The 24649-nt window shown below is 31.8% G+C and overlaps 1 protein-coding gene across 3 annotated transcripts; it reads right to left on the reverse strand.

Annotated features, from left to right (window-relative positions):
- Positions 1-3825: 3825 nt before the first annotated feature.
- Positions 3826-14805, reverse strand: LOC143057294 (globin-like). 3 transcript variants are annotated; one of them, XM_076230583.1, is made up of 4 exons: positions 14556-14805; positions 8719-8882; positions 6839-7064; positions 3826-5245 (listed from the first exon to the last, which is right to left on the reverse strand). In XM_076230583.1, exons 2-4 carry the CDS (start codon positions 8865-8867, stop codon positions 5108-5110), a joined length of 513 nt encoding a protein of 170 aa, XP_076086698.1. In that variant the 5' UTR covers positions 8868-8882; positions 14556-14805; the 3' UTR covers positions 3826-5107. The 3 variants fall into 3 exon arrangements, with proteins under 3 accessions (XP_076086698.1, XP_076086700.1, XP_076086701.1); XM_076230585.1 differs by lacking the exon at positions 14556-14805 and adding an exon at positions 13102-13304; XM_076230586.1 differs by lacking the exon at positions 14556-14805 and adding an exon at positions 9954-10103.
- Between the last annotated feature and the right edge of the window lie 9844 nt (positions 14806-24649).

Below are 24649 nucleotides of genomic sequence, written 5' to 3' on the forward strand. Positions count from 1 at the left end.
TGTTATGGAGACAAAACGCGCGTCTGACGTATCAAAAATAAGCATGGTACCCTTGACAACTAATTATATATATATCTGACTTCTAAAATGAAAGTTACCAGCGAACCTGATGAACATTTTTCAGATATACACTTAAATTGGAATGATACCTATAGATTGTAAATATACATTCATTATTCTAAGGAAATAGCTGGATGTGCATGTAGCGTATAATTAAGAAGTAGAGCTAAAATATAATCCAATGGTCGGTTTTCATTTGTGTTCAGCATTTATTGTAATTAACTCATCTTTTAATATCAATATCAGTCTTATCACCCCCAGTTTTTGGTGAGTTTCGTGTTGCGTAGTCTTTAGTTTTCTATGTTGTGTCGTGTGGACTATTATCTATCTGGTTTTTTTTTCTTTTTTAGCCATGGTGTTGCCATATTATTTTCGATCTATGAGTTTGAATGTCCCTCTGGTATCTTTCGCCCCTCTTTTATAAAGTTTAAATTGAGGTAATTTAGTTCTGATATTGTAACGTTGTAGATAATGTTTGCAGCAAATAAATTAGCGTTATTTGAGTGACACTAATTTTGAGTGGCAAATTAAACAAAACGATAAGTGAGTTATTACAATTTAGTTTAGAATTGGTTTCATTCTTTCATTGCAAGGTTTTACGTACCAATATCCCATTCATCTGATAACTTGTAACAGTACATCATTTGTTACTACATTATTATACTGTCAGGGAATAGGTCTCGCTCTTTTTGAAGATCACGCAATTCCCTCCCTTTTCTATTGTCACATTTGCATACCTGTCAACCTGTGACGATGAAAATGCAGGTCATGACCTGCATTGAAGAATCAAATCTCAGGTCATAACGAGTACAAACTTTTTCGAGCTGAATTTCAGTATTTATGGTACATTTTCTTATAATGTATATCAAGATACCAAAACATCAATGCATGTTCACTTTGTTAAGTCATTTTAAATCTTATTAAATATTATTTCATTGCACTTTTAAAGATTTTTATAAATTTGTGTAACTCAGTCTTATGTGCTTTTCTTTTTGAAAAAAAATAATACAATCATCAAACACTAAAATTTAATGTAATTTTTAAATGTTTGAGACTATTCACTATGTAGCCTTTACCCAAAATATTTTTTATTCAACAAGGAAATTAGACTACGATAAAATATACAATGTAGTAATACAGTTAAAGGAAGTATAAATGTAAAAAATAATTTTCAACTTTTTTTTTAAATTGTATAAAGGTATAAAAATAATGAATAGTTATTTTTCAATATGTATTTGAATTTTATATTTTGAATGATTTAATCTTTTTCACCCATAAAACGTAAATATAAGGAATAATTTTGAATGGTGACAAATAAGGGGAAGTAACTCTAGTTCAGTTTGTAACCGATGGTGCAATTTATTTACGACCTAAAGCTAAGGTAATTGGTGTTAATTAACGGTGTGTTTGACACTAAAGCTGTCAAGTAAAGCCATGCACTTAATGGGTCACTTAATTTGACAGTTTACATAGCTAGAGGAACTTCCTGTTCATGAAAGAATTACGAATTTGACCACAGGTGCTTGAGGACAGGATCCTGTATGAGCCCCAAATAGTCCCTCCCCCTTTTTTTATATATTTTTTTTTAATCATAAATCTCAGATTTTTCTATATATATCCCTTATTTGTACTTATTTGTACCATATATATACTAATATACCATATTTATACTCTAAATATGCATGTTTACTATCAACGTGAATCTCGACTATAGAGCGAAGCGAAAGGTTGCCAACTTCGTTTCAAGAAATTGGGGCAATGGTCAGGAAAAATTGTTTTAAAATCTAATAAAATGTCTCTTACCGGTCTAATCAACGAGTACTTGCTGTTCCTACATAATTATCCTTATCGAATATCAATATCCAGACATAATATATTACTGTTTAAACACTTTTAATTAGTTTTTTCGCTGACGGTGTTGCTGTTTTTTGGTCCATTCAACTTCGATCAACGGAAGTTACAAAACAACGACATCTGTGTGGTCTTCAGCTCAAGAAGGATAACTCCACTTGAAAACGCGGGAAATTAGATGAGTTCCGGGGTATAAAAAGTCAGAGATTTTCGAAATGTTTACATTCGAAATTCTCTTATGTTTTCTTATCCAGCATATATATACGTCTTTGGTGGCGGTTCTCAATCCTCATTTTTAGTTTTCTATGTTGTGTTTAATGAACTTGGTACCTTTCTTGGAATTTGGAATGTCTTCGCTGCTTTGGTAAATCTTATAGAATTTGGATTGTCTTAGTGCTATTTATTTTAAATGAATACCTAATATTGTCAATTTCTCTGATAACGACGACATTTTAAAGAGGATTAAACATCTAGAATTAATACTAAGCATTGCCAGGGCGTCTTACACGACAACTACAAACTTAATTTTATGTGTTAGGTTAACGGTTTAACTTACTTTTGTATGTCAAAGAATATGGTAGAAATTGTAAATAACTATGGGGTTGACATGTAAACTCAACTCTTTACTATGAGTTGCATATGCATAAAGCCCCTTCAAACTGATGAGCTAATAGAGACAAAACTCCAGTGCAGCGTACACAAAAATAATCCTGATATCTTTTGTGTATACATATGTTTACGTACAATTAACGGGGGCAGTTGAAAAACTCGGTCAGAGTTGTACAAACATACATGCATATTTAGACATTTTACTATAATATTTCAATATTTCATACTTTAATGGCATATTTATTTAATAATATTGTCAATACAAGTATATATATAGGTAAATAATTTATATAACAAATATTAACATAAGAGTATATGTCTAACAACTATTCAATCTCGGGCGCATAGTTCCCATCCGTTCCTTGAATGCTCCGCAATACTATACTTAATATTGAGTGTAGTGTTACATGGTTCTGAACAGAACGGATATGATCTCTGAGCCGGATATTTACTTATTATATTTAGATCTTCTAAATAGCAAAGTAATTGATGCATATTTATTATACACGAATAATTCATAAATTAAACTATTGCTACATATCCATTCGGAAGAATATCACTGAATCAAAACATTTTTTGGTTGATTGTTTTTATTATACCCATATTTTGTAGAAACTCTACAATGTTTAAAGCGTCTGTTCTCTGTAGTTTCCTTAGAAGAATGTATGGCAAGCCATTTTGCTATTTATTCTTACTTAAAGATATCTCATAAACTTTATAAGATATCTTATATAGTTTATAAGATTTCTCATATAATTTATCAGATATCTTATAGAATTGTCTTCATAAGATATCTCATAAACTATATAAAATATCTTCTAAAGTTTATAAGATATCTTATAAACTATATAAGATATCTTATAAATTATATAAGATATCTTATAAACTTTAGAAGATATCTTATACAGTATATAAGATATCTTATAAATTTTAGGAGATATCTTATATAACATTAAAGAATCTTATATAACATTAAAAATATCTCATATAACATCAAAGATATCTAAAGATATCTTATATAATATATAAGATTTATAAGATATCTTATAAACTATATAAGATATCTTATAAATTATATAAGATTTATAAACTTTAGAAGATATCTTATAAAGTATATAAGATATCTTATAAATTTTAGGAGATATCTTATATAACATTAAAGATATCTTATATAACATTAAAAATATCTCATATAACATTAAAGATATCTTATACAATATATAAGATATCTTATATAATATATAAGATATCTATAAAAATGAAATTATATTAGATATCTTACATATTATTATATGATATCTAAGATACATCATAGGAGATATCTTAAAATTCGAATAAATAGTCAAACGGCTTACCATAGAATGCGCTAAAATATGCCATCAAAGGGTCAATTAAGTATCATACATTACTATTTTTTCTTCAATTGAATCGATGTCGCTAAGACCGTAAGACGGTGACTATCACTAAGTATTCTGCGATTCGGAATAGGTGTTTGTCTTTAACTTGTCATGAATATGCTATTATTTTCCATTCGTTTGATGTGCTTGGGTTTTGGATTTTGCCACTTGATATAGGACTTCCGTTTCGAATCGTCCTTACAAGTCGAATTCTTTTAACTGTAAACTTATAATATAGATAAATTTATTTAGGATGCAAGTTTTCAGTTGAGTAGTATTAAATTTAAGTTTTAAATCAATTATACTTTACCATCAACTATTTTCAGTATTTGTGGCTTTGACTTTGGCTTATGTATTCGATTCCCAAACGTTTGGTTTCTAGCGTCACCGATGCAAATTGAAAAAGGTAACATACATGACAGTAAGTAATAATTGTCTTGTAAGTTTCCATCTCATAAGCAGAGCTGGGCATGCGTTAAGTGAATAATTATGAATTATGAATAATTCAGTCGTTGTTTTTTTTCAGTTGTGTTTAGCGTTTATAGACGCATCAATCGTAATTCACTCAACTCATTAATGTAATATCAATCTTTGACCTGAGGTAATTATGTTCTGGAATATCTACTTTGAAAATAATGTATGCACCTAACTATGCGATGGCGTTATTTGTCTAACTGATGAGAGTTGTGAAGACTATTTGTTCACCTTATATTACATAATGACATATTAAACGGAGGACAAGCTGTTGTAATTTCTTGGTCTCATATTTTTTAGTACTAGTCTGTATTTGACGTTCTGAATCTATGTCTAAAAAGCAACCGATGTTTTGTAGTCTGAAGAAGAAATTTCCCTCCACTAATAACAATAAGAGTATTATGGTGACCAAGGTAACGTCACAATATAGCACCAACAGAATAGTTTCCCTAACCCGGTGCTTCCATCAAACATGTTTAAAAACATGCAAAAGAATGGAGAGAATTCTCATTAAGTCATTGTTTGTGGCTCTTCCAGACATTTTGAACGAACACAATATTTTGTCCCCTTTAACTACAAACTGGATTTTTAAAAAGATCAAGTTTAAAGGTTATACGCTGATCTTTTATGTATCACGTGACTAGTTGCTTCGATTAATTTTCTTCCTTGTTCGGGTTTCCAAAAACGAACAATTCATTGGTCATGTTGGTGTGTCATTACTTTAAATGGTTTTGTTCCTCTCGAGCAACTAATGCAATAACACCAAATAATTTTGTCCAAGCAGATTTATGTAAATCAGTCGTTTTTTCTTGTAATTGTTCATTCAATAGTTCCAGAAATGCTGGAAGCAACATCTGAAATATACAACATGAATATAGATTGACTGTTTATGCACAATGGACGAATCCATTTATTGTTATTCAGGGAGTGTGGTATTCGTCAATTACGAGTTTTCGAATTGACCTCTTAGTCCCGGACGTGGTTGCGTAGCTAATGCATTCCTTGTTATCTTAAGTAAAATTCCAGGTGGTCAGGAAGAGTCAGTTTGACGTCTTGAGTAAAGAGTTGATCCCGGAAGTCATATTAAATGACGTCATAGATCATAGATCACTAAAAGTCACATGCCTATAAGTGGGTATAGCGAACGCAGGACCGAAACGAATTTTTAAGGATTGGTTATTTTCAAGAATTGTCCATGGAAGAAATTCGTGTTTTTGGATTCTTTCTAAGTGTATCACATAATCTACAAAATACTCTAGAAGGATCAAATGAATCTTTTTGTTGATTTCAAGTTTAATTGTCGACAAGAGAGGCAACTATTGTATTTTTTTCTGTCGTGTGTTTTCTTGTATGGATGTTTTCTCTGTTGATTAATTGCTTACTTATAGTCGCTTCCCGTCCTTCTTCTTTACTCGCAAATATTATTATGTGATCACATTTTTTTCTCTTTTAAATCTTGCATTTCTTTGGACATGTTGGATTTGGAAGATAAAGATAGAAAACAAGAAAGGTGTTAGTAACTTCATTTTTTTTCACTTTTACGTTCTCTCCCGTTAAAGGTCGGTTAGTTTGATTTTACTAACCATTCCGTGTTTCTTAATGTTTTTGTAATTCTTCAAAAAATGTAGCTATGTAACCTCCTAACGATTTCTAACTGACAACTCCTCGTACAGTCCCGTAGACTATCATCTCGCTTGTGGTAATTAGTTGTATGTCCATCTTCAACGTTGAAGTGGTTTCTATTCGCGCATTGTTTTATAACTTTCAGTTTTAGTCATTTTATCTTTGTTCGTTATTATCAGTATGTTAAACATTTCTTACAATTTCTTAATTGCAATCTGCTATTTCAATTTTTTCTTAGTAAGCATAAAATCCTTTCCTTTGATGTGAATTTTAATCAAAGATAATTATGCAGATTTATTTCTTGTATTAGATGTTCATTTTGATGTCATCGACATGGAGTCAAGTCCGGTCATTTGTTTTTTGCGTTTTAAAGGTTATTTTGACGGACCACGACACGTGAATAAAAACCGATTAAATATAATTAATGCTTTTAATAGATCTTCTCTCGTGACAGTTTTATCCATCTCATACATCAAACTCGTAATCGCCGATAATGTTAACTATTCAAAGTCTGTCATCAAGAACCTAATTTTAATCTGCATACAATACCCTTCATATAGAGTAGTGAAAGTTATACGAGAGACGGCATTTCTGAAAAAAAAATCATAATGCTCTAGCGCATCGGACGCATGAAATTTATCACGTGTTGTTTTTTTATTTTTTCTAAGAGTCTACCTTAACGAATAATGAACATGTGATTTATTACCAAGATCAAAATTTGAAACAGCGCATGCTTCATATTACTTCTTGAGTTGTTTTCCCTTGTTTTATAAAAGGCAAACGAGATTTTATTTTTAGACCCCGGGTAAATCCTTAAATCTTACCTTAACTTCTCTCTCGCCTACTCCTCTTTCTGCATGATTTTGTGCATTTTTCCTGACTAAAGCATCTAATGTTTCTTCATCATCTAGATTGTCGATGAATGATTTCAAGGCATACATAACTGATAATGCGTGGGCACGTAATTTTTTATGTTCTCTCACTTCCTCAATAGGTAATCCTTTGAAGTCTTTGAAGAAGTTCTGTGATTCGGGAAAATGTGTAAATAATCTAGAATAATAATAATTGATTGGTAAATCCTTGTTTACAATGTTGTCTTATGGGTCATTTATAAGTTGGTTGACCGTTATGGAATATCCGTTTCACCGATGATATCGGATATGTTGCTACATGTAATGACGTAACTACAATGCCGTTCCCTTTTCTCGAAAGTGACCTACCGAATTATACTATTTACCGGATTCGTTATTACATGAGCAATACGACGGGTGCCACATGTGTAGCAGAACTGCTTACCCTTCCGGAGCACCTGAGATAAACCCTAGTTGTTTGGTGGGGTTCGTGTTGCTTAGTCTTGAGTTTTCTATGTTGTGTATTGTGTACTATTATTTGTCTGTTTGTCTTTTTCTTTTTTTGATTAGTTTGATAAATTCAAATTAAGATAATGTCAGAAAAATATGAAGAATATTTAGTAACTAGCCAAATGCCGACACATTAAGGTGGTACCTAACACTACAGGGAGATAACTCTGTAAAATCAGCTAAACGTTTTAATTACGTTGTGTTGTTTAGGGAATATTTTAAAGCTTCTCGATGATCAAAATAAGTGTTTGTCAAACTGCTATATAACCAGTGTAATTTTTCTGAAAAAACAGTTGGCTAAAATTTTTTGAAATTTTTATATTTTTGTCAAAGGGTCAAAGTAAATACTTATGAAAATTAAAAGAGCCAAATTAATTTTAGTTAAAATGTTGAGTACCACCTTAAACGAAGTTTGTTAAAAATAAAAATACGGCAGCATGATGTCACTTTATGCATTAGTATACTTGCACACTGCTCTGTTCTGGAATCACGTTGTTGATCTTTTTTCGATCCTTTCAATTAGCTTATAATATCAAAACTTAGCTTATTATTATTCTAGATAAATGAAACATCTCAATTTACGAAAGTTATGACAAAGTCAAGTCATAATAAATGATTTATGTTTGTAACCCTATATTGTTACATAATTTTTTTTTGCGGATATGTATATAGATGATTCCTCAATCTCAGGTTTTTAGTTTTTATTTTCATGTTTTTCTTCCGAAGGATATGAGATCAACCCCAGTTTTTTGTTTGGGTATTTGGTTTGTTTTATTCTTTAGTTATCTATGTTGTGTTTTGTCCACTGTTGGTTTTTTTTCTTTGGTCGTTTTTTCCATGGTGTTCTGAGTTTGTATTCGACTTATGAGATCTATTATCCCTTTGGTATCTTTTCTAGAATATAAAGTTCCTTTACATGTATGATTTAGAGACGATGTTGAGATATTGAATAAACACCTTCCTATCGTTAAAAACTGAACGATTGTCCTCTATATGCATCTTGTATTTGTTTTACAATAGGTTGTTGTTTCATGGACGTTAACCCAGGACCATCGTTAAATCGAATGTTAGGGACACTTTGGATCTTCGTAAATTTGCTTATTCCATTTGATCAAACGAAATTTGTGCCAAGAATCATACAGTGAAACCTGTTTACACCGAACCTCTTTGGGATTTAAGATTTTATTCGGTTTTGGCCGAAGTTCGGTTTTATCAGGTTCACAACGCACATAAGTTGATATGACGGTTTTCACGAACAATTTGGTTTAGACAGGTTTTCGGTTTATACAGGATTCGGTTTAGTCAGGTTTCACTGTACTTCATTTAAGAAAAAACTTTCTTACTTGATGAAAAGTTCTATTCCATTTGTTTTCTTGTCGTTCCAAATCAAAGTCCACGTCTCGTTAATAGCTTCCAGTTCCTGTTCAGATAATGCAGAAGGTTCACTAGTTGTCCCATTTGAAACCCCATTATGTGTACCATTTTCAGTCATTACTGCTTTTTGTTTCTGAAATAGAATAACATATTTGTTTTTTGTTCATTTTTTTTTACATAAATAAGGCCGTTAATTTTCTCGTTTGAATTGTTTTACATAAATAAGGCCGTTAGTTTTCTCGTTTGAATTGTTTTACATTGTCTTATCGGGGCCTTTTATAGCTGACTGTGCGGTATGGGCTTTGCTCATTGTTAAAGGCCGTACGGTGACTTATAGTTGTTAATGTCTGTGTCATGTTGGTCTTTTGTGGATAGTTGTCTCATTGGCAATCACACCACATCTTCTTTATTATAAGTATTTTGTTAGGCACCAGTCAATTTTATCACCAACCCCATAGAAGTGACAACAGCACCATCCCGGGATCCAAATTCAACCCAAGACCACGTGACCGAAACGATTGGACAAATCAATCATCCAAATTCCTATAGGAATCGTGCAGGAAGTGATATGTCGTACTTTCAGACCTGTTTTTTTTTTTTTAAATCGACACAGATTCGATATATCACAGAAGTCACAATTTCACAGAGATTTGTATACTGTAATTTAAATTTTTGATATTCAGAGGACGATAGTCTGCTGTTAGAGATAAAAATTAAACTTTTTGAACCTTGTCCTAATGTTCTGCGTTGTGTCTCAAACTTCTGACCTTTAGGAAATTTTTCATATGCCAAAGTTATCGTCATGAGATAATAATTTATCAAATAGAATTACAAGCTTTAAAAAAAAATTACGTGGAGAAAAACTACGTTTAAAATGGTCATTTCATGTCTCAATTGATATCATAGAGCTTTATCCACTCATTCTTATTCAATCTCCACTTATAAAATTTATAAAATTGGCATAAGATTGATAGCATTGATATTCAAGTGTCTAATCAATTCCTCTGATGATATTTACATTTGATATCGCTGTTAAAAATGCAATAGGTTTATCAAAAGCGGAATTTGAATATGTAATTACGAAACAAAAATTGAATAACAAATAAAAATTGACATAATCAATTAAAACTTGACATAATGAATTAAATTCGTAATACTACATTTAAATATTTTATTTTGACAGGTTATAAAAAGGCTTCTCTACCTGGTGTTCTAGCGGCTTATCCCTAAATAGAACGAAACGATACTACACATTCTTTACTTATAAATGTTAAAATTGCAAAAATTCACAATACTTTGGTCCAGGTAAAATAAGTCAAAGAAATTTAACGACTTCAAATATTTCGAAGACGAAATAGAGACATATATCTGCTAAGCAATGACTTTGATATCATTTATCAAGATTTAAAATGAAATGGTATAATTACATTTCACACCTTTGTAACAAAGATCTAAACCCGTATTGTTGTGAAAGATTATCCTCCCAATTCATATTAATCATGCCTTGACGTTCATGAGATCCTTTATCAGCCATTGACAAGTATGTTTACAGTTTTAAAATCTACAGTCCGTCTTAATAGACATTTGAAACCGATATGGACACAATTTATTCAAAACCAACTGTTTTTCTCATATCTTGTTGTTTCTCGTTATGAATAAGTTTTCTGTGTGTGTCTTGAAATTCCACCAACTCTACACATTTTCATTCTCCATATCTTGTGCTTCCTAGTTATAAATTAGTTTTCTTTTTACTCTTCTAATTCCAACAAGAGTGCACCCGTCGATCGGTTAAGTATACCTCACTCCTATTTTAAGGTATCAGTGAACAGAAAGTTGACGCCCGACACATTCAAAAATCGGTGGCACTTTGTATCTCACAACTGTCAAGTTGTCGACAAAAATGTAAGTTAATTATTTTGTTCAGTAGAACAAATAAACAAACGGACGGACGGACATGGGGAATTTAGTGCAGTCCCAATATTTCTATTATAGTTGGGATAGGAAGGGTTTGGATAGAAAAAAGTCAAATTAAAAATTGTGTATTTGGTATCATATTATATGGAGCTCATTGTTGGATTTATTCATACAGCCGGTATAGATATAGATGGAGAAAGTCGCCGAACCTCGACACGAAATCTGGCAATTTTAGTAAAATATTTTCGGAGTTGAACGTATCCTGAACCGATAGGGGTTCAAACTTACAACAACCTCGGTGTTGACAGGCGAATGTTTGCTATAGAGGGACTACTCCGGCCAACGAATACATTTACATTGTGATGAAATGAACATGCATAATAATATAACTGCCGCAACTTCGAAGGAAACATACCAGTCGCGGATCTAGAATTTTTCATAAGGAGGGACCAACTGACTACCTACGAGGAGTCCCGCTCCACTCATGCGTCAGTGATTTCCTAAATAATCAACCAATTTTTACCCTTAAAAAAGGGGGTGCCTGGCCTCCCCCCCAATCCGCCTCTGTAGTTTCATCATTCTGATCAATTTTGTTTTGAGTCTTTGAAATGTATATAACATTTGTAATATACTTAGATGTAGGAAAATGTGGTATGAGTGCCTATGAGACAACTCTCCATCCAAGTAGCAGTTTTATAAAAAGTAGACCATAATGGGTCACTTGTATGTTGAAATTGTTATACTGGAAATAAACTGTACCATTGTATTATCCCACTATGTAGGTAGTCTAAACTTTCTTTAGTGACTAATAGTCATTTACACTTCTAGTACAAAAATCTTATTGCACTCGTTGACTCAGGGAAAAGCAACCATGCCATTACGTTAGTGTCTCTCAACCCCCAATAAATAAATTTAAAAACCTGCTTCTTTTTCAGTCCAACGTTTAAAAATTGTCACTCAAACAAGAAGAAATTCTGATTTAAAGGCTATAAAATTACATACAGTACTCGTCATTCTACTAGCTTTATAATACAATCTTGAAGTGGTTTAAACCAAATATGATCGTACGTCAACAAGAAAACTGACTTAATATAAATCTCTGAGAGATTGAACAAAAACTTTCTTCTGATCTACAAAATCTTTGTTGTTTCTGTGATGTACGCGATATCTTCATTGCGCAGGTTCAATAAAAAAAAGATAGATCATGCTTTGAAACAAAAGGGCAATATATTTCTCCTGACCTCGGGAAAACGCGTGCGTTTGTTGACATGTCGCATCGGTTTTATTTTGCTTTCCTCTTAAGCTACATGTATTTGGAAACACATGATGTGCGATAACACCTAATTTTAGAGTTAAACCTTTTTCATAAAAATAAAAAGGCAATGACATGCAATTTATAAATAAATCATGTAAAAGTAAGTCTTAATCATGTGAAAGTAAGTCTTAATCATTTAAAAGTAAGTCTTAATCATGTAAAAGTAAGTCTTAATCATGTAAAAGTAATCATGTAAAAGTAAGTGTAAAAGTAAGTCTTAATCATGTAAAAGTAAGCCTTAATCATGTAAAAGTAAGTATTTTTTTTGATATCAACATTCAAAAGAAAGAGCAATGGTTTTATTGTTAGAAAAATTAATGTTTGACTGCCATTGTTTGATGTTTGCTAATATTTCATTGCACATAGTTTAGACATATTCAGGAACAAAATAACAATATATCTGACAAAGTAAATAAGCTGTACAAAATGGGTTGACCGGTAATGATGAGGAATGCTACTGAATATGAGATAAATACATATTGGGTTAGGGCAGATTTGTCTGCAACATGCCACCTTCAGCTCCTCAAATTGATGGTTGTAACGGTTCTTTAATGTGCAGAGAGCGTGGCACTCTCCTGGAACGAGACATTCGTGAGGGGTTTTGCACTGCCCATGACCAGATATGTTTGCGTCTTTATACATCCAACACAGACAAACTTACACCCTCCTTAGCATTAGATATGCTTCCAGATGGGAGATATCCTAGTTACCGTAATTTTAAAATCCAGTCGACCGTTTGGTTTCTAGACAATCATTCCAAAGAAGTAATAATGCATTTCGTCATGTTGGTGTAAACTGGTTTTTTTTATAACTTTTGGAAATTTAAAAAGTTTAGATTTGACATATTTCAGACAAAATTTAGAACAAGCCTTGTTTTTCTGTAGTAGATTTTCGTGAGAAAAAAAATAGATATAATTTTAATGATTACAAAACATTGTTTTTATGGTGCACTATTCCGTACTTATGGTGTTGAAAATTACAGTGTTATTTTAACATACGTTAAAAATACTCTTTAATTTATAATAATTCTCAACTGAAACCCACAAACAAGGATATCATCTACTTCAATTACCTAAAAATGTACATGCATATACAAATATGTAAATAAACTAACACGTCTTACCTGATATATGGTTAGTATATGTCGTAACAAAAACTATAATAAAACACTTATTCCCAAATTTTACAATAATATACGAAGTCAACCACTTATATGAAAATAAAGTGTATATCCTATGTAAATTTAAAGTAACCCGATCTACTCTGGGGTTTACTACGTTGTAGATATTTAAGTGTCCCAAATATTGTCGATAAATGTCAACCCTAATGTTTAGGGGCACAAATTACTTCATAATTGTAATAAAATTGCTGGTGAGAAATTGGACGTACATTAAACTTTAACCTGTTAAATTGTGGGCCACGTAATAAACATTTAGTATACTGAACACAGACAAAAAAGCACCATTGGAAATATTTGGTAAAATCTGGGAGAGTATATATATTTATATATATACCCACATCAAGACATTGGGTTACAGAGGAAATTCGGCAGAAAAGTTGAAGAAATTCAGAAGACAGAAAAACTACAATAAGACTGAAATTTCAGACAAAAAAGGTTATGATTGCACATTCATTAATTATTTCCATAGATTCAAGAAAAATAATGATAAGGTCTCGAAACAAAACAAAGTTTAGTTGCAGTTTGCATAAAAGGCCAATCAATTATAATTATTCTCTTCACGGAGGTGTTTGCAACTTTTGTATTAAAAGACACAAGAGAGATTCAGAAAATATACTTTAAATAGTCTTTTTAAGTGCGGTATATCTGTAGTCTTGACACTGACCCAATTCTTTATACTACTGCATAAAATTTCAATCAAATGCAGTAAAGAAAAGAAGAGCATTTTAGGTAGCAACAAAACACAGAGTTACAATATATTTCAAGTCATTTTGGAGATATATCTTCAGTGACATAGGTTTTAGTTTTATTACATGCCATACGTTAGCGTTGGCCTTAGGCAAAATAAAAATATATGTTTGGTTCCAGTTACCCTACCGTTCCTACTTTTTTGTCTTAAAAATAGCCTACCCTAAAGATTTTATTGTCATTTTTCATCAAGCACTGTTAAAGTCAGAATGTTGCTGCCATAGACTCAATGTAAAAAAAAACATAAAATAAAAAAAAATCCCTACCTACCTACCCTAACTTATTTTCAGATGTAACTGGAAACACACATACTATTTTATTTGGCCTTACAGTATAGACTAGTGACAACAATCTTTGTTTTTAATCTGCATGGACGCATTTGAAATACATGTAGTTATTGTTTATTAAAAATTTAAATAGATATACATTGTTTATATATTTCTTCTCGTATACCAAGTACAAGTAACGATATATTAGAATTTGACCAACATTTTTTAAACAAATTAATAGACATTATATACCTACAGAGACGTAAAAATTTTATTTCTTTTAACACAAATAAACAGTATCAATTACAATACAAACTTGAATTAAACCGTTCTAAAGTTAACTTAAGAAATTTGAAGAGTAAAATTTAAAAATGTCCGTACCTTTTTGTTGGTATACTACTTTTTATCTACTATGTCAACTAACTTTATCCAGGTTATCATTTAACGATCCTATATCAAATATTACTCTCATGTAGTGAATTCACAATGATAGTTATGACAGGGTGAACGTTTTGATCCCTCCAGTTGTTGAGATTTTTACTACGCTGGGGTCCATTTCGCAATGTACGTAAATCTGTGAAGGTCAAGGGTCGAATCAATGATGTCCCGGAAAATTTACGTCCGCAGATAAATGCACAAATTGTTTTGTTGCATGTGAACTTTGGTCGGTAATATTAACACATTTTATTTATCTAGACTAAACAATGTATAGTTCGTATATTCGGATTATCTAATAACATAAGAAAATCAACATATAAAATTACTTATGTACATTTGTAATTTGAAAACATATTACATTTAATATTCAATAAATTTAATGTCTCGTTGATCAATTTGAGTCGATTGGTATTTTAAAATTAAAAAAAAAAAATAAAAGTAAATAACATCATTTGATTTATGTCAAATCTACATAGCTTTTATCATACGGGTTCTTTGTGGAAGAATTTTAACGAAAAGAATGGTATCGAAATTGCATGGGATAAATTCCTTGAATAATTAAATAAAAGGTAAAATACTTGAAAAAAACAAAGTTTTTTGCACCTTCAAAAGTACAAACCTGGGACTAGATCTTAGGTTCGTGTTTAAAAATATCAAAAAGAGATTACGTTTTTTTTTAAATTTTTTTTTGTAGAATGTATAAATCAAATGAAATAGAAACTGGAGTTAGTAAATATTGAGAGACGGTAAACGCTTTTACAACCCTATTTTACAAAAAGAAGCATTCAATTCTTAAATAATATTTTAAATGATAAAATCTGTCATCTTTGTAAGATTTTAGAATTTTTTTTGCAGAAATTAAAGATGAAGGTATAGAATGTATATAATCCTTGTTGATAAAAATTCAAATGGAAATAAGACTTATTAAATCGTGCTTCCGAAACGCTTTTCTGGATTAAACCCCATCATAAAACTCAAACCCAATCATGTAATAGCCAAAAATGTATAAGACTTTAACAAGTGTAGAGTTATATGACCAAAAAGAGCTAAAACCAGCCAAAATCTTCCAAGCCCAATTTTTTTCTGAAGGAGTTGAAACCTAACTTTCTTAACAATTTCGGAATTTATCAACGGGGAATTAAAGAATAGTTTGTTAAAAACTTTTCAGTACAGATGCACTGACCTAATTGGTGATACCATCGGGAAACTAACAGTCTGCATTAACCATAAATGTAGGAGGCGGACAACTTGCGCCCTTAAATTTGCCTCTGACACAAAAAGATTTAGAAAAAAAGAACAAATATAAAAAAATTAGGACAAGGTTTTCTTTTGACATGTTTCATTGTCTCGTGTCCTTCCTTTTAAATCGCTAAGCCCACAATGTCAATTTGAGAGGGCCGTATTATAGATGTATAAAACAATACCCTGAAGGTAAAAGATAAGTACATCGTATCGGTCTTCCCACCATGGGAACGTAACTATTTACTATATTTATAACCACGAAAATCCATTTCCAAGAACAGACATTGTTGAACCGGATAAACTTTGCGTTCTATGATTTAAATTTGGTGCATATTCAGACCGATATGGAAATCTTGGTAGACCGGGTAGAGAAGTGAAATTTTCACTGAATAAAATGATGTATTACATAAAAAAGGACAGACATGTCATTTGTGTGGATACTCAATAGGCAACAAATGAACACATTTGTATCGAGCCTGTCAACTAGGAACTGCTTAAACTTTTTGTTGGGTTTGTCGTTGTCTCCGGCGTCGTTCTTCTGCTTTTGACATTTGACTTTTTTGAAAACTAAGGCTTTTCTACCACAGGAATATATATAGATAATCTTAGCTGTATTTGGCAAAACGTTAAGGAATTTTCGATCCTAAATGCTCTTCAACTTCTTACTCTATTTGGCCTTTTAAACGTTTATTGATTCGAGCGTCACTGATGAGACTTTTGTAGATGAAACGCGCGTCTTGCGGAAATAAAAAAAAAAATTGTTGTATCTATGATGAGTTTATTTGTATTGTCTGTCTTTTTTGTACTTCGGACACCCTTCTTTCTTTCCACGTTAGTACCCGTAGACAAGGTTGTAATGACATCCCCTATTTTCACATGTGAACATTTATAAATTTTCTTGTCCTTTTAATACTTTTTTAAAAACATTATGTGAAATTCTTCAATAAAACCGAGTGAAAGAATGTTTGTTATCTAATATCAATTCAACCTGTTGACCCTTACACCCCTATGTAGACATGCCTTTGGGATTAGTAGTTTTCTTTTTTGCATATATAATATTACCTGCGCTGTAAATCAAAAGCGTTGTGCATGTCGACATGCCTTTGGAATTAGCAATTTATATTGCATATCACCTGTGTTGCATGTCAAGCGAATTTTCACTTGAAATCATATTGTAAAAATTCAATAAATTTGCATTTATATGCAAGATTTCATCAGATTTGACAATTTGGAATCTTGATATAAATAAAAGCAAACGCTTTCTCAGTATATCTGAGTTGCTGCATGTTCAACCACATGCACATATTATTTACATAGAAAAGTAAAAATTAAATCACAAAAATACTGATCTCCGAGGTAAATTCAAAAAAGGAAATATAGGCATTACCTATTGTGTAAATACGAATAATTTAATCTCTCTCCGTTTCCGGTTTTCTTCCATGCGAGGGCTTGATAATATAGTCATCGTAGATCAGGGAACAAAACGACTGAATAATTCAGGTTACTATTTGAGTGTTTCGTTTTTTTTTTACACACCGTTGTCAATATAATGACATTTTATGCAACAGTCAAACAAGTGAGAAGTTTAGCTAGCTATAAAACCAGGTTTAATCCACCATTTTCTACATGATAAATTGCCTGTACCAAGTCAGGAATATGGCAGTTGTTATCGACTCGTTTGATGTGTTTGAGCTTTTGAAGGGACTTTCCGTTTTGAATTTTCCTCAAAGTTCGGTATTTTGGTGATTCAACTTTTAGTCTCCGAGGGTATTGAGTAACTTGTGCACACAAAATAGTAACTCGTGCGCAAACTATAGTAACTTGTTCGCACAGGTTAATTGTACATTTTTTTGCATGATACTCCAGGGCTTCTGTAGTATTGTCACCATCTTAATTATTAGTGCGTCTGTACCGACTAGATTGGTGACATTCTATTCTTAAATTCTCCGTTGAAAGATTAAGAAATAATTTAACAAGAGGCTGTCACAACGACAGCAAACCGGATTTATTAATATTTATTTGTGTCCTGGCAATATCACAAGAACCATTACTGATGAATGGTGAAAGTGAAAATCGTCAATATCAAATTTGACCTCCATTTTGTCATCAGTATCAACATATTAAAATTTGAAAAGCTTAGATTGAATGGTTCATGAGTAAATGCAACAACGTGAATGGAAACACCATTTTTCAATCTTTCAAGAACCATAACTCCTGAACGGTAAAAGTCAAAATCGTCTTTATTAAACTTGACCTCTATTTTGTCATCAGTAACAATATAATAAAATTTGGGAAGCTTTGGTGGAACAGTTCATGCGTAAATGCACGGACACGACTGGAAACTCCATTTATCAATCTTTCAAGAACCATAACTCCTGAACGGTAAAAGTCAAAATCGTCATTATTGAACTTGACCTCCATTTTGTCATCAGTAACAACATATTAAAATTTGGGAAGCTTTGGTAGAACAGTTCATGCGTAAATGCACGGACATGACTGGAAACTTCATTTTTCAATCTTTCAAGAACCATAACTCCTGAACGGTAAAAGTCAAAATCGCCATTATTGAACTTGACCTTCATTTAGTTGTCAGTAACAACATATTATTATTTTAAAAGCTTTGGTTGAAAGGTTCATGAGTTAATGCACGGACAACATTTGATTGCCGCCCGAAAACTGCCCGACCGCCCGCCCGCCCGCCGTACATCCCCAAATCAATAACCGACATTTTTGTCACAAAAATCCGGTTAAAAACTAACTTAAAGGCTTGAACTCCCTCATACAAAGTTGACCTCAGCTGCGTGTGATATAAAAATGTAAACAATTACATGTGTTTTGTAGGGTAAAGAGTTTAATATATTATATAAACAGATAATGAAACATTTCAATAGTCCTGGGAACGGAATTTATATAAGTGTTAATCTACTTGTTCAACAATCCCTTGAGAGAAATGAATTTTGTATATTTGGATGTATTAAAAAATAATTGTTGACACTAATGGTAGATAAAATATATCTCAACCAAAAAAAAGTAAATTTGTTTTCAGGAACAGACAAAAATTGGACCAAGCAAAAAGAGTCATATTTTTAACACATCAAATTTAAAGAAATTGATAGTTTCTGTTGCACTTTAATAGTACTACATGTTGTATAATGGTGTCACTAATGGAACATACTATACTCAGACTCCTGGAGCTTCAGAGTTCGTCCTGGATTTTCTTACAAAAATAATGAAATATTAACAAGGACTTTATAAGATTGTCAAAGATGACATTTTAAACTACATGACTGTATATGTAATGAAATAATGAAAAGAAAAATAGAAGTTAATGAGCAAAATGTTTAATGGCACTACATGGATTAAAGGATTCCGAATCTCTGGCGAAAAACTAAAAAAAGTGTAGCGACCATAATTCATGAGATTCATGATACTCAATCTTTACATTCCGTGTTGTGTTATGTCAATATTCTAATAATTTTCTTTTTGACCATAGTACATGTATTGTCAGTTTTTCTGTTTGTTTCATGGTCTGTTTTTCTTGGACCTCTTGGGTTTAATTGTTTTTATATATAGATATTTATTTTATGGTTGATATTTTACATCCATATCTATTTAGGGAATGCATTATAATATTTTTCTATTAACATACATACGTAGCCTAGGAGTAACCATTCATATTTCAAGAACTACAAGAGGATTGTTTTACCAACTAATTCAGTAAGAAATTTAAAATCAAAATCAAACTACCAGAAACATGCATTCAATATGCTTTCTTTACAAAATTTGGAATAGATATAGGAAGATGTGGTGTGAGTGCCAATGAGACAACTCTCCATTCAAATAACAATTAAAAAAAAAGAAGTAAACCATTATAGGTCAATGTACGGCCTTCAACACGGAGCCTTGGCTCACACCGAACAACAAGCTATAAAGGGCCCAAAAATTACTAGTGTAAAACCATTCAAACGGGAAAACCAACGTTCTAATCTATATAAAAAAAAAACCACAAACGAGAAACATGTATAAATTACATAAACAAACGACAACTACTGTACATCAGATTCCTGACTTAGGACAGGTGCAAACATGTACTAGTATATATTTCAGATCTTACTGGCATCATTTTAGTTTCTTTACATGAAAAGGTCACCAAAAGATATTTCAAATAACACGCGTATAAAAGATTTGATCATTTAAAATACAAAAAATGAAAAAAGAGACGATTTCAATACAATTTTATTTTCATTTGAGATTTTCGTGGCTTTCATTTGGCATTTCAAACTTTGGCCTTGAAACAGTGCCCTTGTGAAGGTTTTCTTTCGTCTCCACTTATGGTGCAATTGTGTACACAATGCTCATTTATTATGTAAATTGATAAAATACGTTTACACACATCTGCTCAAAAGGATCTAAAGTACATTATCAAAATTAAATACCTCAAGTACCAATTGAAAATTTAAATTGAACTAATTCGTCTACTCAACGGTGTTGCAATTAAATTTGTACAAGTATTCAATTTATATATTTCAGCATAAAAGCATACCTATAGACAATGTCGCCTGTCTTATAGACACTTTTGTCCAAACACCATACATGTTAATGTGTCGTTCATTTAGTATGAAGACTTGTCCTGTAGCTGTTCATATATACATTTACCAAGTTTTAAAATACTATTGAATGCACAATTATAAACGGATATAAAATCAGTGCGTAAAGTACCATGAAAAATCGTAATCGGGGTGGGGAAGTAAAGGTAACTATGTTCTGAAGACCGTACCTTGACCTATATTGGTTTGCTTTTATAATTGTGACTTGGATGGATAGTTGTTTCATTGGCACTCATACCACATCTTCCTATATCTATCTTCCTTTCTATATTCTTTTGTCCAACTATTGAGTTTTTTGTATGACTTAAATGATCAACCATTTTCTGAGGGAAAGTTATTTTACGTCCAGCGACAGCCATTATATTTGTATTCAGGGCGAGAACACAGTCAGTTAATATCTATGTTAGCCTTGTTTAATCGTACTAGACAGACACACTGGCCGGATCTTTAATAATCTTTGATAGCAAGGCATAATATTCTGACTCCGAGCCAACTAGCTTGTTGCTAGTGTATAACTTCTAAATTTTACGTGCTTACAATGAGACAACACGGGTGCACATTCAATTTGTAATAGTCACCGTTTAAACAACAGTAAAACCTAACTAAACCGAAACCTGCAAAAACCGAAAACCTGTATAAACCAAAAATGTTCTAAAGCACCGCGAGTGACATGAAATTGTATGCGTTGTGAACCTGATAAAATCTAACATCGGCCAAAACCGAACAAAATCTTTAGTCCTGAAGAGGTTCGGTTTAAACAAGTTTCACTGTAGAAACTATTAAGTATTGATTTCTGTTGTTCTTCCTTTTAACTCTGCTCCATTTGAATTGAATTTAGCCTACTAAAATTCAAGCCTCTGTTTGTTTCTTTGCCATAAATAAGACTATGCTCTGACATAAAGCATCAATTAAAATATGTATATATCAAAGGTTCTTATAAAAAAAGAAGATGTGAATTGCCGATGAGCAAACTCTCTACAAGAAACCAAATGACATAGCATTTGATAACTATATGTCACAGTACAGCCTTCGACAATGAGCAAAGCTCATACCACAGTCAGCTATAAATGGCCGGGTGCAGTGATGTAACAGCACAACGTAAGAACGAACTATAAAAATCAGCTGAAAATAGCTTTACTCATCAGATTGATACAAATAGAAATACACCTAACAAAAACACAGAGAGATCTTGGTTATATTATATTTCTACTATAAAAGGTAGCTGAAATCTAGAGAGCTGAAACCAAAGTGTTTGTCTGTATAAATTTCCTAGTGCTTCATCAAGACAAAGACCGCAATTCAAATGCAGAAATTATCGTCTCTGTATTGAAAGCCAATATAATATTTTGAATAGATGTATTTGTTATCATGAAACGTTTACAACAAGTAAGAGTTTTAACGTTAAGATCGATGCCGTATGAGTTTTAGTGACACCTTTTGTCAAGTATGAACTCCAACAATATATCGTTAAGGTTTTTCAAATAATCTTAAATATTAATGACTCACTTAAACCTTTGAAGAACCTACTTAACTTTATATAAAGTAAGGAGATGTGGTATGATTGCCTATACGACAGCTATCTTCGAGAGTCAAAATGACGCTGATATACACGTACAGTATAGAAAAAAAGTAAAATAACAAAAATTATGAACTCCGAAGAAAATTCAAAAACGGAAAGTCCCTACTCAAATGGCAAAATCAAATGATAAAACACATCAAACGAATGGACAACAACTTCATATTCCTGTCTTGGTACAGGCATTTTCAAATGAAGAAAATGGTGAATTAAACTTGATTTTACAGCTACATGTAGCTAACCCTCTCACTTGTATGACAGTGGCATCAAATTCCATTATATTGACAACGATGTGTAAACAAAACAAACAGACATAGTAAATAAAATGTCAAATATGGAGACAGCAGTTAACAATGTGTTATAATCTTCATCAGGCATATAGAGAAAACACATTAGCAAAAATAAAAAAAAAAACAGGAATACAAAAATTTATAATAGCACCATAACACAATGACGGGATGTATAAGTACAGAGCCACGTCATATGTATCAAAGAATCACAAAAAAGCATATAGACAAAGCACTTTAGCAAAAATGAAAGAACATGAATACCGATTAAGTAGGGAAATGTATATCCCATATGCAGGTGAAGTTGGTATATTGTTACTATCGGATGGGGGAAGTTGATTATTTAAAATTAAATTCGTCCCGTTTGTCATAGATTTTTATAACTTGCAATACGGTCTCTTCCTGAATAGTATTCAGTACATTTGGGTCCGAAGTATCTAGCAATTTTTACATAAGGACATGGTTAATATTAAAGTTACACATTGTTCAAATAACCAAATCTTAAACTAATAAATATAACAGAGAAAATTTGCATTTCGTAAAAAGTCATATGCTAGACTTTTTGTAAGTCGAATGAAATATTTCAAACTCATTCAGGTAGTGTAATTTTTTGGTGAAGCAACTATTTAAAGTTTTTTTTTACTTATATCTGCATAATTATATAACTCCATAAAAAACGAACACGAAACAAATATTTGAGACTCGTTTGAAAGATCACAGATAATTGTGTATAATCATATATTTGATGTTCATATCTTTAAGGTATGATCTGAATTAATTTAAATACAATTAAACCTACTATAAAAATATATAATTTAATATTCTATATAAATATTTTTTTAAAAGATAATAAGGATTTAATAAACAGACCTCAAATTGCAGAATTGCAATGAAAGAGTCCTTAGTTAGTTTTACTTTGAAGGATGTATAACTACACAGTCAAACAAAGTCTGATTAAGAACGTAAAAAGGAAATTACAAAAATACTGAACTCCGAGGAAAATTCAAAACGGAAAGTCCTTCAATATACTGCTGAAATTTACGCTAAGGAACTTACTTTAAATAAATCAAATTTATTCGGTAATAACTGTCCTTTCCTGGATTTAGATATTTCGGTTTTAAACGGGAAACTCCACACTAAAATTTACGACAAAAGAGACGATTTTTCGTTCCCTATAATTGTTAATTTTCCATTTTTAGATGGTGATGTTCCTTTGGCACCATCTTACGGTGTTTATATTTCACAACTTGTTCGCTATGCCCGTGACTGTTGTGACGTTTTTGATTTTAACGAACGCAACCTATGTATTACTGGTAAATTATTAAACCAGGGATATCGTTACCATAAATTACTTAAAACCTTTACTTAATTTTTCCATAGATATAAAGATTTGGTTTTGAGGTTTGGTTGTACCTGTAGAAAACTTATTTCAAACGGGATAGCACATCCTCATTTCTACGGAAATGTTGTTAACCGTGCCTCGAAATTTAAAAATGATCCATGTAAACTTGTCGCTCCTTTAAATAAACTTATTCTAAAAGGTTATCTATTCAACACTGTAATAAGATCATTGAATATTGTTTTTATTGGTATAAAAATTGATTTTGTTATCAGTAAATTAAAAGCCAACTAAATATTTCTAGTATGTTATATACATATACATATTCATGGATTTACAATCTGTCGATACCTTTAACTTGGCATTGCGCAAGGTCATGTTTTCTCTCCGGCTGTTTATGACGTCTTTACACTAAATCCATTGGATGTTGGATGTGTACTGATTGATAGTTTAGTCTTAGATGTATGATTTTTTTTAATTAGTTGTTAGTTTGAACTAGCTGTCAGATAACTGCGAATACTCTCAGATCTTTTCATTATGTCTTTTTGTGACGGGATGTATAAGTACCCGGCCACGTACGTCCACTTGCATTTTTGTCCAGCTGATGAATTAAGCCTTTTCAACTGATTTTTAGAGTTCGTTCTTATGTTGTACTGTTATACCACTATCCCAGGTTCAGGAAGGGTTGGGATCCCACTAACATGTTTAACCCCGCCACATTATTTATGTATGTGCCTGTCCCAAGTCAGGAGCCTGTAATTCAGTGGTTGTCGTTTGTTAATGTGTTACATATTTGTTTTTCGTTCATTTTTTTTACATAAATAAGGCCGTTAGTTTTCTCGTTTGAATTGTTTTACATTGTCTTATGGGGGCCTTTTATAGCTGACTTTGCGGTATGGGCTTTGCTCATTGTTGAAGGCCGTACGGTGACCTATAGTTGTTAATGTCTGTTTCATTTTGGTCTTTTGTGGATAGTTGTCTCATTG

Source organism: Mytilus galloprovincialis, chromosome 13, assembly GCF_965363235.1.
Source record: "Mytilus galloprovincialis chromosome 13, xbMytGall1.hap1.1, whole genome shotgun sequence".
In the NCBI taxonomy this organism is placed as follows: domain Eukaryota; kingdom Metazoa; phylum Mollusca; class Bivalvia; order Mytilida; family Mytilidae; genus Mytilus; species Mytilus galloprovincialis.

Coding starts and splice junctions, on each gene's coding strand:
- LOC143057294 (XM_076230583.1), bottom strand. CDS start 8,867: ATGACTGAAAATGGTACACATAATGGGGTTTCAAATGGGACAACTAGT. Junction 7,065..8,718: donor GGAATAGAACTTTTCATCAA/GTAAGAAAGTTT, acceptor TTATTATTCTAG/ATTATTTACACATTTTCCCG. Junction 5,246..6,838: donor TAGGCGAGAGAGAAGTTAAG/GTAAGATTTAAG, acceptor TGTATATTTCAG/ATGTTGCTTCCAGCATTTCT.